The sequence below is a fragment of the Apostichopus japonicus genome, chromosome 19 (assembly GCF_037975245.1).
Source record: "Apostichopus japonicus isolate 1M-3 chromosome 19, ASM3797524v1, whole genome shotgun sequence".
NCBI classification, from domain to species: domain Eukaryota; kingdom Metazoa; phylum Echinodermata; class Holothuroidea; order Aspidochirotida; family Stichopodidae; genus Apostichopus; species Apostichopus japonicus.
In genome coordinates, this window is record NC_092579.1 from 4,809,601 (window position 1) to 4,825,304 (window position 15,704).

General features: G+C 40.7%; 1 protein-coding gene and 1 long non-coding RNA gene across 3 annotated transcripts; both read left to right on the forward strand.

Annotated features, from left to right (window-relative positions):
* Positions 1-521: 521 nt before the first annotated feature.
* LOC139960489 (uncharacterized) lies at positions 522-14,129 on the forward strand. Of its 2 annotated transcripts, none has more exons than XM_071958884.1 (7): positions 522-805; positions 4,540-4,818; positions 5,269-5,435; positions 5,799-6,235; positions 7,312-7,385; positions 13,427-13,486; positions 13,964-14,129. In XM_071958884.1, exons 1-6 carry the CDS (start codon positions 691-693, stop codon positions 13,483-13,485), a joined length of 1,131 nt encoding a protein of 376 aa, XP_071814985.1. In that variant the 5' UTR covers positions 522-690; the 3' UTR covers position 13,486; positions 13,964-14,129. The 2 variants fall into 2 exon arrangements, with proteins under 2 accessions (XP_071814985.1, XP_071814984.1); XM_071958883.1 differs by having other exon boundaries at positions 523-805; positions 5,233-5,435; positions 13,964-14,122.
* Positions 8,931-12,860, forward strand: LOC139960431 (uncharacterized). The gene is made up of 4 exons (XR_011790515.1): positions 8,931-9,136; positions 10,376-10,541; positions 10,686-10,822; positions 11,449-12,860. It is a non-coding gene; the product is annotated as an uncharacterized lncRNA (long non-coding RNA).
* Positions 14,130-15,704: the final 1,575 nt, after the last annotated feature.

Below are 15,704 nucleotides of genomic sequence, written 5' to 3' on the forward strand. Positions count from 1 at the left end.
TTGACTGTTGTTCGTTTCGTGATTTTTTTATATGTATTTTTTTTTTCGTTTTTTCGATTCGTGAAACTGCTTTGCCAAATTTCTAAGATGGAGGCCAATTTTTTTTTTTTTCGTAGTAGTAATACAAAATAGGAACCAGGAGGGTATGATTACATAAGAACTCTGCACAATATTAATGTTAATTTGGAGTTAATGACAGGGTTTCTAACAAGTTATTAAGGTGTAGAAAAGAATGGATGGAGAATCACTCCAGAATATCCCAATGTATTTGCAATTACGATGTAGTACCTTATCTGTTATGCATAAAAAATATTCCTACTTGACGATTTAAAAGTACATTAAGGCTTCACTTTCAGTATGAAGTTAAGTATATCTAGTGCCTTGTGGGCTGTAACATATCTCTGAATATACGGTACCGGTGCGCGCATCACGTGTTTGTCAGTTCGTATTGTTACGCGTAACGGAACATAATGATATAAGTAGGCAATGTTTGTTTTGCGTTTAACGTACGACGTAGCTACATGGAATTGTGGTGTTGTTGCAACGCACTGTGTTTACAATTCAGAATATGCATCCTCGCTATAGGCCTAGGAAGTAGAAGGTTCCCAGGCCTCGTTTCGACTCGCTTCAGGAGATGAAGCATTAGGCTTATCGTCATTTGTTACTCTCGTATCTGACGATTAACCGAAAATGTCGACTACACCAGAGGTTTCCAATCCTTCGGTAACCGCTAAACTGCTGTTGCTTGGTGCGATTACGGCCGCAGCTTGGGTTTTAGGTGTTGTTTTGGAGACACTAGCTAAAGGTACGGTGAGACGTCTTCTAACCTTTCTAAAGATGGTGGACAAATGATTTTGATCACTTGAACTAATGTAGGTGTAGGGTATAATTAACCCGAATGTCCTGCGCTGTCGATTTCACTGTACACACTGTATAACATAACTTTATAGTGCTTATGGGCCAAATACTGACCTCTGCTAGAAAACGACTCTTTCTATGCCTAGCTTATACAGATAATTTTAACTGAAGCATATATCAGCAAGAAACGCTCAATGCAGGTTGGCAATGCGTCGAAAAAACAGACTATTACAACCACAAAAGTTGGCATCCGAATTTCGGGATGGAATTTGCTACATGGATCTTACTTCATGGATCTTGCTTCATGCATCTTCAAATTGAGAGGTGTGGGGGAAAGGGGAGGGTTGTAACTTTAGGACTGTCTCCGCTGGTCACGTGGTACCGACATCATTGGACATTATTGTATATTTATAAAGGGTTTTTTTTACAGCTTTGATGGTCATTTTAGATCCACGGGGAAAGGGACAGGGGATTTTAATATACTTGGTCCTATATTACTAGTCCTATATTTATCAGAAAGGTACTGTAATTAAAGGTTACTGTTTATAACTCTATACAATATGGTTAAGTAGTCTGCAGAAGATTTCAAGAAGCTAAAGCGTAGCGTAGTACAAAAGATACAAAAGTCTACCAGATGTAAATTGATCTCAGTAGCAGCCTTTAAGATAATAGGATTGTATACGGTAACTTCGCTAGATGCACAGGGGACAAAAGATGATTCTTTGAAGGTAAAGCTATCATGGGCGGCGATCCGTACTTCCGAATGGGGGGGATATGACCTTGTTGACTATCTAAGCGTAGCGCCACCATGTGTTGGCGCGAAGCGTACAAGAAAATTTTGGGATTTACAAACCCTCTAGATGGCCGGAAACGGCACTTCCCGAGGTTTCCAAGCGGCATATATAATACCCAACTTTAATTTTTTTTTTATTTATTTGTTTGCCACAAAAGTACAAAGTAGAGGGAAGTCTTCCATAAAGCTTAAAAGCTTAACAATGTGGAAGACTCCCTGAAGAAAGAAAATAGGGATATCATGTCCGAAATATCTCAAAATCAGGATCCAAAGTACTTTTGTTTTTAATTTCGGGTGTTATTTTGGGAAAATTGCCCCTGTCAGTCTTGTTTCAGGCGCTACGTTAGAATGTTCGAGAGCTCTTTTATATTATTCAATGAAGAAAATGGCCTCATGCAGGCTATTATAGGCCTATACACATGCAATACACAACTTACACATAGTCAGGCGCGGCGGAACGGAAAAATTATTGGGGGGGCTAATGTGTGGAGACTATCTAAGCGGAGCGCCACCATCGGTTGGCGCGGAGCGTACAAGAAAATTTGGGTTTTTTCAAACCCCCAGATGGCCGGAAACGGCACTTTCCGAGTGTTTTATGCTGCGAATACCCAGCCCTAAAATATAGGTCTCAAGCCTGCAATTTCTCAGATTGCACGTAAAAGTCTGTAAAAACATTGTAATTTTTATATTCGATGGTTTTTTAAGAGAGTAGCTATTACTCGTAGTGTACTCGCAAAGATGTTTTTTAGTGTAGTAAGGGCAGTGGCGGAGCTAGAGTATTGGTCAGGGAGGGCGAGAATGGTCTGTAGGGGAGCTTTCGACACTATCTAAGCGGAGCGCCACCACAGGTTGGCGCGGAGCGTACAGAAAATTTTTGAGTAAAGATACTCCCTAGATTGCAGGAAATGACCCTTTCCGGGGCCTTGCTAATTTGCAGATAAACGGAGAATAAATAGGTGTCGTCGCCATTTTGTCGGAAAATTAAACCAACAGAATATGACAAATATCAATAGGTATATGAGAGCGCAATAAAATAGTCAAAAATCGCGAATAAGTAAAAAGTAGTGAAAAGCTGAAAAGGGCGCCAGCAGTCCATTTGAGTCCGTCAGGGGGGGGGGAGGCATCCGCCCCCTGACTGTATATATGGACGCTCCGCCACTAAGTAAGGGGATGTTGGAGAACTGGCTGAAATGAGGCAAGTCATTGGCCTAAGACGAAGTTGTGTTACGCTTACCGGTACTAACACTCACTGCTTCCACTTTTCACTGCTTCCCAACCGCGTGAAGACTCGGTTGGGGTGACAATGTGGTCTATAGCCAGGGGACGGGCCGAGGGTCACCCAGCAATTACTAAAATTATTACACCTATAGTGTATACGTGTGCATCGGACAGATCGACAAGTATGCATTGAAAAATGGGCAGATGCACGTTTCGGAGCCTTGGTAAATATTGGGGGGGCTTATCATGCATTTGCCCCCTCAACTTTTTTATTGGGGGGGCTGAGCCCCCCCAAGCCCCCCCCCCCCGGTTCCGCCGCCACTGCACATAGTTACATTCCTAGGTACCGATTGCTAGGGCATCCAGGTGAAACGTGTATTAAGCATTACCCTGGTAACATGAGATTCTCAGCTGTTCGAGGGAACATGTTCGTGTGTAGGCCTACTATAGGGCCTATATGAATACTATGAGGGTGCATATATGTACTATATCAATACCGTGGGCGCAATAATACATTTTGTTGTTATAGGGCCAATGAAGCCTACAGTCAACTATTCTTGCTTTATAAAGACGGTTTATTTGAAAAGATCGCACTGCGTTTATGGTAGGCGAGAAATGAAGCTAAAAAGAGCCGTGCATTCACGATGATGCATAAATGAAGGCATGAAAAAATTCTTATCCCTGGCATTTGGTGGGGGGATATGGTGTATTACATCCCCTCCACCCATTTTCATGGGGGGATATATCCCCCCTTCCCCCCCCCCCCCCAGGATCGCCGCCCATGAAAGCTGTACGGTAGGCTAATAACGATATCTTTGATTTGGATGTACACATGTTGTTTAGTTTTATCCGTCAAATGAAAGGGATTTCACAGTGTAATGTTTGAAGGATGCCGCCAGTACGAGACAGATTTATTCTTATACAGGCCTGTGGTCAAAACAGTCGAAACCGATACAAATTTTCCCTAACTTCGCGCATGCGTTTTACATTTTGTTATAATTCCGGTAAAATGGTGGAAAACTTTCTTGACAGCAACGTGTCTCAGAATACAAATTTGACATTCCTGGCAAGGAATACATTTTACCTGGCCTCATCGAGAATGTATGGATTAACATATTCCGTTCGAAAAAGTGGTTAAATGTTGACTTTCAAACCGTGATGGACTGCAGCTACAGCTATTATCAGTGAAGCTATAATGCATATAACAGTCGCTGGAAGTCAGGTGACACGCGGAGTTACCGTGCACTATCATATTATGTGGTCGGGTCCTTTTCCCGGCCGTTATCAAACAGTTATTTCTACACTGGCTGCAGATCTGAATGTATATATGTATGTATGTTTGTATTTTAGATCCTCCTGCAAGCAGGAACTCGCGAAGAAGCCATCATTGGCTTATCAAAGCCGCAGGCTGGCCGAAATCGGTCTCTTGGGTTCATATTTAACGTCCATGATTATGAATTGTCAATTGTCAACAACTCTCTAACTGGACGACATACATTAATCTCAGTGGAGTGATTCGAACTCGGGACCTTATGATTGAAAGGCACCGGGCGTTAACCACTGAGCTAACACTCCTAGAATACGTCGATCCTTTGCCCTGCATGACGGCGGGTCATACAATGTATCTATGTTTCTACATCTTTCTCTCTATCTCTCTTGATCTGCGATAGACGAAAAGGCTTCCATTTGTCGAAGAGCGTCGAGGGCCTTTCGCAAATGGCGCTCAGCGGAACGTCTACGTCGAAAACAGTTAAAGGAGCTACTGAAGAAAATCGAAGAAATAACAGCAGCCGCTGACCGACTAACACTGAGACTCAACAGGGCGAACGAAATACAGGAAATAAATGAAATACAGGAAATACAGGAATTACAGGAAATGGCGATTAGATACCGACAGCGAAAAAAGAAAAACTTGAGGTCAAACATTTGTAGACGTTTATTCCAGAAAAGTAATTACTTCCTTTCGAAATTTACATGTTTTCTTTGGGGGAGGGTTGTGAGATGGGGGTGGGGTGGACATGCATATTCTGATCCTTGTTAGGTGACAAATTTATGTGTTCGTCCTGGTATGCATGTTTAAGGTTTATTGTCTGTCGAGTTCAACCAAGTTCACTTATGAGCATAGTACCCCCGCCCCTCTCACACCTGATTGGTAGCAACTGTGGGTTAATTAACAGGCACTAACCTTGTAACATCTCCCACCTCCTACGCACAATTGCGGACACCCATGGCCGACTGTCAAAGAATTAACATTGAAAATTACGTTTAAGCTTATATTTGATTGTCCTATTGAAAGAACCTACTGGCAAATATTCTTATTGCTAATAACAGGAATAAAGTAACGTCTTATATTTTAATGGCAGGAAAGTACTTCCGCCAACCGCTTGTCTCTCCTTTAGTGATGAGTCCAGTTCACTTTGATGATCACAACGATTCTACTAGGAGTGATGCCGCTATTACGTCACAACTATCTAGGACATCAGACGACATCTCAAATTACAATCATCACGAAACTGTAGAACCGTATTTCCTTCGTGAGGAAACGAGTGACAACGACAGCCTAGAGGTAAAGCAATACGTACTCTGGTATGACGTCACTGGGAAATTGAGCACATCGGTGGGGAAGAAATAATTAGGGGTGGGACCAGTTCATTCAAATGCTTTATTTGTTGGGTCATATGTTACGTTAAATTATGTTATGCTACACAGCTATGTTATGCCATTGAGTTCCATAACAACTACGTGGTTATACTATGCTACACTATGCTATCATGCCATGCCATATTATGCTATGTTATTTTGTGTTGTGCTGTGCTATGTTACGTTGTGTTGTGCTCTGATGTGTATTGTTATGTTATGTTATGTTACGTAACGTGTTATGTTATGTGATGTGATGTGATGTAATGTTACGTTATGTTATATTGCACAGGTCAATTATGACGGAAGTGATCTGGAGGAGGTAGAGGAAACGGATGAAACCCAATGGGAAGAAATGGTGGAACGACAGGAAGAGAAACAGCTATGTGTCGAAATGGAGGATGGAGAAGAGGGAGAGCAGGATGACGAGGAAGTAGAGGAGGAGAAGAAAGATGACGGGCAGGGAGAGAGGGAGGAGGAAGAAGAGGATGAGAAGGTGGGGGAGGAGGGAGATGACAAAGGCGAAGAAGAAGCAGATGAAGCAGAAGACGACGACGAAGCGGAGGAGGGAGAGGGGAAGGAGGCAGACGAGGAGGGAAGTAAAGAGGACGAAGAGGAGGAGACAGAAGCGGAGGAGGATAGTGAAGACGAAGAAGAAGATGTCGAAGAGGCAGAAGAAGCAGAGGAGGACGAGGAGGAGCATGTTGAACCAGCACCAACAGGAAGACGGTAAAATGACGTGATGAAAGACATTATGAGAAGAAACATTTGCACCGATTTGCACTCTCGTTTAATTTAATTAACCAATGTAACCAACAAAACTTCATTTAAAATGAAATGAAAAGTAACATTATGAACACGGACCTAAATTGAAATGGATTAAATTTGTTGTTTCAAACCACACTACATATTGTAACATTCAATGACATGTCATATCATCCCGCCATAACATACGTTAACCAAACCTACCACATTTCATGAAATAATATCACACCACATTTATACTATGCGCACCACATCACGCCAAGTCGCGCCGTTTCATGGTACACCACACACACTCACGCACGTCATGTGACATCATACGACACCATACCCACACCGCCCAAATCACATCACACAATTCCACACCGCCCATATCACACCTCATCACAACACAATTCTACAAATCACTCTTGCTTACGCTAACTTATCAGCCTCCACAGAGGATCCACTGGCAAACAGTGTATTCTATTTATTAATTTTTTTTTTTTTCCCCGTTCTTTACAATGATGTGTGATCTGTCGAACAGGTCAACTAATCAGCAGTTTCTTTTCAAAAACACTCTGTGTTTAACTATAGTATTTGTTAACGTTCATATCAAGGGCGTAGGAACCGGGGGGCTGGGGGCGCCAGCCCCCCCCCCCCAGTGAAAAATGTGGAGGGGCGGAAGTATCATTCCGCCCCCCCCCCCCCGCTCCGCAAGTCAGAAAACCCCTTTTTCATTTCCAAATGAGAAAAAAAATCTCATTTGGAGCACCAAATTGCATCTAAGGCCAGGTGAAAATACAAAATTAAGTTTACAAAATGGAGTGGGTGTTGAAGAGTGCTATATTGCACCAAATTGCATCTGAGGCCACCTGGAAATGCAAAAAATTCCAAAGGGGAGGGGGACACCCCCTCCCCTTAGACCCCTCCCCCAGGCCGGCCATCAGTCTTCAGCCCCCCCACTCAAATGTACCTTCCTACGCCACTGGTTTATATTAAACTTAAAAAAGCAGATAATAAATCATTTTATATTTGTATTGTATTTTTGTCCGTGTTAACAGATTCGTGGACCATGCCACTCGATCTTCAATGGCCAGAATTATCGCCAGGAAAGCAGCATTTCGCAGAGCCAGAGGTAATTCGCTAAACTGGTACTACCATTAAACATATGGAACCTTTACTTTCCCAATTTTGGGCGCACATGCCCTAAATCATGTACTGTGACTCCAAGGTAGATCCGGTGGCCTGGTATAGTGCCCTTAAAGGGCAACAGTATTGCTCCCAAGTATGCTGGACATTTAGCCATTGGTCATCCTTGTTCAGTTTTGTTTTCTTCAAAAACAAGCATTTTACTGCTACTCCGTAAAGGAAGTTCTCTACACTGAGACACACTAAATTATTTATTTTTAACAATTCTCAATGGCTGGGACTAATTTTGGATGATCACAGCCTCAAGAAACTTATATTGTAAAACTGCTAGCTATTATTAAAAAAGAAAAATATTTGGAGTCATTATTACCCTTAATCATGTAATCTCTTAGTATTTAAACAATTAATAGACTAATTACAGGGGCGTATCCAGGATTTTCCAATGGGGGGGGGGCGTCAGGCATGAATCCTCCCCTTAGACCCGTCCTGGGGGATGGGTCTAAGGGGAGGGGTGGACAATTTTTGCTTTCGAAGAAGGGCTGAAATGCAAAATAGTGCCATATGCATGGGCGGCGATCCGTACTTCCGAGTGGGGGGGGGGGATATGACCTTGTTGACTATCTAAGCGTAGCGCCACCATGAGTTGACGCGAAGCGTACAAGAAAAATTTTGGGATTAACAAACCCTCTAGATGGCCGGAAACGGCACTTCCCGAGGTTTCCAAGCGGCATATACCCAACTTTAAAATAGGGATGTCATGTCCGAAATATCTCATAATCAGTATCCAAAATACCTTTTTTTAATTTCGGGTGTTATTTTGGGAAAATTGCCCCTGTCAATCTTGTTACAGACGCAACGTTAGAATGTTCGAGAGCTCTTTTATATAATTCGATGAAGAAAATGGCCTCATGCAGGCTATTCTAGGCCTATACACATGCAATGAGCGTGCATATATGTACTATATCAATACCGTGGGCGCAATAATACATTTTGTTGTTATAGGGCCAATGAAGCCTACAGTCAACTATTCTTGCTTTATAAAGACGCTTTATTTGAAAAGATCGCACTGCGTTTATGGTAGGCGAGAAATGAAGCTAAAAAAGAGCCGTACATTAACGATGATGCATAAATGTAGGCATGAAAATATTCTTATCCCTGGCATTTGGTGGGGGGGGGGATATAGTGTATTACATCCCCTCCACCCATTTTCATGGGGGATATATCCCCCTTCCCCCCCCCCCAGGATCGCCGCCCATGGCCATATGTGATCCATTTTTCGACCTTAATAATAAGCAACATTTCAAGTAAATATGGACACAAAATGCACAATTTAGTATGGCTGGCATGTCACTTAGTGTTTATAGTGATAATACAAACCACATTACCATCTACACTCTTAATTTTTCCGGGTCACTTTTGTGACCCGGATTCCGGATAAAAATAGTTTCATCCTTTTCAGGATAAGTTTAATCCATTCCCGGATAAAATTCAACCATTCCCGATTCAATTTCATTAGGCATGGTATCATTCCTTTGTACCGTTCCTGATCAGAACGTAGCGCTTGATGCTATTGGCTGATGTACATCATGTGACATAAGCTTTGATTGTGCTTGCAGCGCTCGAACGCTACTCGTAGCCATCTTTTCCAAACTTTGCACTCACGAAATGCTCTTATGGATCTCGTAAGAGCAAAATTACTTCAATGGGGATTGGAGAAGTACGTCAAGAATTTCAAAGGTGAGTTATTAGGCACTTTCCATTTCGTTTGTTGTGTTAATCATACGCAATAAATTTAGTGATTTGAAGAAGCTATGCTCACTCCGTGACGGGTTTACTCTGGCCTAGCGTTATACAGTGTGCACTATAGTGTGTAGCGTGTGGTGGTTTTTGATTGACTGTACTGTACAGTATACTACAGTACTGTACATGCCTACACACAACAGTATGCAGTACTATTGTGAAGCCTCTATGGTGCTACAGAGCAAACAGTATTACTGTATAGTGGCCTATTAGTGGGTTCTAATGTTCAGTTGCTACTTCACCACAAAGTGGATTGTCATTTTTCGATAACCAAATAAATTGAATGACATAAGTAAGGCAGGCAAGGCCTAATAAGGGTTCCTGGTAATTTAGATTTAGGTAATGTAAGACTTGCCTCCAGTGGGAATCAGTCTTTCCCTGTACAGTATGTTCTATATAAGGTGATCATTTACAAATAAGGCATAAGCCTATATGCTACTGTAGTGTTGTGGTTGGACTGGGCCCAGTAGTGGAGTGTACTGAACTGTACTTTTGCGTTGAAATGAAAACAACACTGATTTTTCGTACTTTTTTTTTTAACCAATATTTAAATAAGTTTCTGCAAAAGAAAAAAACAGAGATGGTAAAGTCATCATTAAATCGCAAATACATTTGTAGGCTAGTGTCCATAGGTTCATGGTATTGTGTAATAATACAGTCGACGCTTGAAGTAGCGATTCCGCGAATATTTCAGGTATACCCGGTTATACCGAGCAGGTATGCTGCTTTATGTTAATGCTTATACCGATACACCTTTGCATAAAGTTGCTTATGGTCTTGCCTAGTAATGGCAAAAAGAGGGGTAAAAGAACACACTAAATGGTATGCAGAAACTTCTCTGAATTCTTATACTGTTCATGGAAATAGATCATAAAGATCTGAGATCCGTATTGAAACGTTCTGTAAACTTCATTTATGGCAATATGTTTTAAAATGCAAAATAAGGTAAGGAAAAATTGGCCAAATACAGGTCTTTTCAAATTGTGTTCATATACCATACTGTGTGCAAAAGTGGGTGCTGTACAGTATGGCTTGTGATAAGAATAGGCTCTTAATTGCATGAGGTCTGCAGATAAAAAAAAAAATGCAGAAATGAACTTTCATGGAGGTATTACTACAATAAATTTTTAGAGAAGTAACATTTTGCTATCATATGTTGTCTTTGCTAAATTTCAGGAAGTCTAGTTTTGTGCTGGCACAGGTCGCCATGAAGCAACAGTCAACCTGGAAAACCGACTGCGATACGTGAGGAGAAAGGACCAAAATAAGACAAAGAAGTCTGTTTGCGACCCTCATAAACCTTCAAAGCTGGTTGACACAACAGATTTGAAATTGATATCAGGTAAATTAAATTTATTTATTTATCCATCCATCCATCCATCCATCCATCAATACATCCATCCATCCATCCATTCATTCATTCATGTAGTTTTTGCATCTAGTTACTTTTGTTGCTTAAAACGATATCAATGATTGTTCTTCACAGATGATGCAGAGGAGTGTGTTATTTCAGCGGTGGTAACGTGTCTGGAAACTGGAGTATCACAGAGCCTTTAATATCAGAGACAATAAGAAGAGTTCTGTGGGAGATATTCTCTCAGAAAATACACAACAGATGACATGGTAAGAGTTTTACTCACTACATGTGCTATTCTAGCTCAGTCACTTGGCGAACAGGAACCCGAACTAAAGTGCCAAAAGCTTACTGTTGCTGTAAGACTTAAGAAGAGTGAATAATGCCATGTTGTAGGCTACACATTATATATCAACGTTAATTGGGCCATAAGAGTATGGTATGAGTGTTTTGCTGGTCCTTTTCTAGCCTTTCCTTGGGTACCTGTTAGGTTGATTGCAATTTTACTGAGCTTCAAAATCATGCAAATCTGCTTTTTCTCTTTCTTTTATGACTCTACTATTTTTAGTACTTTAAGTTAACGAAGGTTGCCTCACATTCTTAAAATCATATATGTTTCTCAGAGAGAATGACCTAACGGTTATGAAATGATTGAGAATCACAATGATAATGATGCATGGTGTTGGTGATGGTGGTGGTGATGATGATAGTGAAGATGGTGGTGGTGGTGATGATGATGGTGGTATTGATGATGATGGTGGTGTTGGTGATGATGATGATGAGGAGCTGGTTGCAAAATTTCAAAATTGTGGCAATGTATGGTTGTATCCTTGTATGTCAGAATGTTGCAATTTGAAAACAAAAATGTGTAATTTCTCATATATCTTTTCAATAGATTGGCACAAACATACCATCTGTCCTTGATAAAGTTCAACAGCCACGGCCTTTCGTTTTGGCATGAGGACCAAGAGAGCAACCAGAGCAGGTGTTTAGTAGAGTTGAAAAAAGGGGGCTACCTTGCAATGACTTCTGCAGACAGTTGACATATGTTTTAAAATGCTTGATACTTGAAATAGAATGATACTACCTGGGACTTTTTGAGAACTGAAATAGAATGATACTACCTGGGACTTTTTGAGAACTTTTTGAACCAGAAGACTGAGTAATCATCACCTTTCTCTTACCCGTCATGGTATTAATGGATATCACATTATCTTAGATAACAAATTTATTCATAGTTTGAGTTCAGTTTGTCCACTAATGTTCAATATTGACAAGTCAAATTGCACTGGAATAGTTCGGGTGAGCCGGTTGCATAATTGAATTGCACAAATTCCTCATTGTTATGTGTGAGCTGTTCAGATTTTAAAGAGGTGAATAGAGGGATGGTGTTATTTCTAGTATAAAGAGTGAGTGATGCATTGGTACTTAACCTGCCCCCACCATCTCCCCCAACTCAAATCTGCCTATGCCACTCAAAGTAACAAGAGAAACATCATCAAGCATTCATACTTGATTATGCAAGCACTTGTCCATTTCCAAACATGTTGGTGGTTCAGTGAAATACTTAAGTTTTCGAAGTATTTTCATTTATTTTAATACATAGAACATTCGATGCAATTAATATTTAATAAAATTTTGCAGAGGTAAACATAGTAAGAAAATTATTTTTACAAACATTTTCTTATTCCCATGACAAATCACATCTCTATCATTTCTGCTGTATGTAACAAAGTTTTGTGCATGCAATTTAAAGTCTTACCTATTGTTAAGTTGTACAATATCAAAGTTGTGTCATTCTATAGTACTAAGTTATTCGTAACAAACCAACATATATCAAAGTAACATTATTTGGTAAATAATGTAAGACCATTCGTTGAGAGGCTGGTGGAGTAGCATTTTTCAGAATTGTTCATTTTCCGGCAATATGTAGATTTCAAAGGTTAAAGTTAGCAGGAGATGATCTCTTTTAAGCACATTCTAATATTTGAACCTATTGTAGGATATCTTTAGTGGAGATTTTAAAGCATAAGACATGCTTCTAGTTAGAAAATAAAGATTTTGAAAGCAAAAAGTTACACATAAATTGCCACAACAAGTCACGAGTCACATATATAGCAGGGATATAACTAAAAATAGTATACACTTTTGCTGCCTTGATAAAACTCTCGCATTCCATCCACTTTTCCATTTCCGCTTTTGTTCATCAGTATTGTAACCCCCATATCAACCTCTTTCTGTAAGTAGAAATAGTTGACGTTGTTTGTTAACGAAGTTGTTAAAAAGAATAAAGACATGGCCAAGTTATTTTCAGATTTGTATGTTGTTTCTTATTCATAACATATCCAGAACGTAAGAACCCTTGAAACGGAAACAGGATCAAATTTATCCGGAATGGGGTCATTGTTTTTTTGATCCGGAAATCCGGATCATTTTGATCCGGGCGGGATCGGTGCCCCTGGGATCCGGAAGCCGGATCAAATTTGATCCGGAATGGGGTCAATGTTCTTTGATCCGGAAATCCGGGTCATTTTCATCCGGACGGGGTCGGTGCCCCTGGGATCCGGAAACCGGATCAAATTTGATCCGGAATGAATCAAATTTGATCCGGATGTTTTAAGAGTGTATGTTTCTAAAACTATTATGCCGCCGAACTTCGCCAGAACCTTTTTTTGGCAAACAAAAAATAAAGCATACGGAAGGGGGGGGGGGTTGAGCGATCACCGACATCTCACTTAAAGGTCGTCATCAATTTTTTTATTTTTTTTTGCTCAACTTTTTTTTTTGGTGACGGCCAATAGGGGGGGCGCGCGCCTGTTGCGCCCCCCCCTGGATACGCCCCTGAATTAATTATTTAATCATTCGCTCCTCAGGACGTTGCACGAAAAGAGAAGAAGCTGAGATGAGATACCGACGTAACGAAAAGAATTAAAGTAAGTTATGAATTTGAATTTGATGTATTTGTAGAAAACATATAGTAGATCAGTTACTTTCGATTAATTTTCAACGAAAGTCAGAAAAAAACCTTTTTTACACACGGGCCGAATTGAACCCTTTCACGGCCGGATCTAGCACACCGGCCGCCTGATCAGACTTATGTTCCCACCCAGTCGGTAAAAACCAATCTACACTGTCCTCTTACATCATGGCTCGAAGCAGTCGTGTTAACAAAAAGAACAGTTCCTAACCTTTATCTGATAGAAACACATGATATCTATACTGCCCCAAACTGTTAGTGCAAGTGCTTTGAAACGGGAAATGCAAGTACAGTTTATGGCTGCTACTCTACATTCACCATGTAAAATTCGGATAAACAAAGAAGGGGTAAATTGGTTTATATGATTAATTTCGATATAAATATGAATTATGATATAAATTATATACCCTTTTTTTGCAATTTTGCTCCGTAGATTTTCAACAATAGGCCTACAACTTGACAGAGCTGGAAGACATAAAAACTACAAAATCATGAATGGTAGAACTGCTCAACTGAATTTGACAAAAAGTTTGCTTAATCACTGAATTAATTTAAATTTTACGCAGAACTGTGTTTGTTTTATCATGAGAAAAACATTAAACTAATAAAATGGTTGTTAAAATATAATACTGAAGAATTGCATCCATTGTGATTTCTTTATATGTCCTCAACTGGAACGTGTGACCCCTTGGCAGCTTGACAACAACGAAACGTTTAACTACGTCTCATAAGTTACTGGTTCGTCCACCCTACCAGCCACACGCCCCCACACCACCCTCACCTCTGCACCTCTCTCTCTCTCCCAACAACCAACAGCACCACCTCATCTTTGTTCACACCGCCCTTAAAGGCATTGAAGACTCGCCCCAAACCGCGTGCCGCCCTCTGAAAAGTTAACTTTCCGCTGCTTGCAAGTGAATTTTTTGTCTTGTCGCTACCAAATGCCGACAGTAATGAAACGTGATACCTTGTTATCTTTATGTCCATCACTGCTATGTACACTGTGTTGTGGGTATTAACCGTAGCTGCATGTATTGACTGTACACTAGTGTCTAATTACCGACGGTAGCAAGGTGTGTGTGTATTTTGTGAGATCAATGGTGGTGTCAAACACTTCTGTTACACCTCATACTAAACTAGGTCAGATTACCGGCATTAGACGTTTCTTTGTGCGCGAGTCTTCAATGCCTTTAAGTCCGAAAGGACATGTTTCATTGGCTTCAGACTACTCACGGTAGATTGCAAGGCCCCCTTGTTGCTATTAAATGTGACGTCAGAGTCGCACAGTTAAACCAGAAAAGGGTACAGGAAATTCGCAACCACTGTCTATAAGTATGGTACTGTATTAGTTTGCTGTGATGAGAATTATGCACTTCGGTAGTTGTGCACTGTAGATATAGCTGCTATCGTACACTATCATTATATGGCACTAGTCACCACCACCGATGAACTTAACACGACGGCACTCAAGCTTAACAGCCATGTTCGTAATACTATACGTACATAGTGGGCCGGATACTACACCCCACCCCGATTCCCCCGCCCAAGTTATCCGGATGTCTATAGCTATTGTACAATGTTACCATGGTTTCCCTGATTGTATCTACGTCATGTTGATGAAGATAATCCGTCTCAAGCTCTTCATGAGGTCATCAGCAACAAATCCAGATGATGAATGAATGCTTTCGTGAACAGTGGCACTAAACTGGATGTGGGGAAGAGGATTGTACAAAATATAAACGCATATACCATATATCGCAACTCAGGGCAATACAGAATAGAGAAGAGTCGACCCTGTAAGCCTGTGGTTAATTTTTATTTCTAACTGTGTGAAATGACCGTCTCCATAGGATATGGGGTCGGGGTAACTGGCAATGGAGAAGACGGTGTTTGGATAATGGTTCCAAAAAGGTTCGACATCACTGCTGTAAAGCATCAACTTCATTTTCACTTTTACATGGTTAATATCATATCGTAGATACTAGACATAGTTTTCAAGATGTAGAAAAATATCTTTGTTGGCAAGCCCAAATAAATAACAACGGGCGCGCAATTCAATTTGAACGCCGGATCGGTACATTGACGCTTTGGCCTCTAGAGGAACCGAGGATCAACAAGCATCGTTTGATCGCTACGGCGACGCAACGGAATAGATAACTTATAATATATCTATG

Bases quoted from the DNA above. Each gene is read 5' to 3' on its own strand.
- LOC139960489 (XM_071958883.1), top strand. From the start codon at position 691: ATGTCGACTACACCAGAGGTTTCCAATCCTTCGGTAACCGCTAAACTG. The intron at 5,436-5,798 runs GTAAAGCAATAC...TATATTGCACAG, and splicing joins GTGACAACGACAGCCTAGAG to GTCAATTATGACGGAAGTGA. The intron at 6,236-7,311 runs GTAAAATGACGT...CCGTGTTAACAG, and splicing joins CCAGCACCAACAGGAAGACG to ATTCGTGGACCATGCCACTC.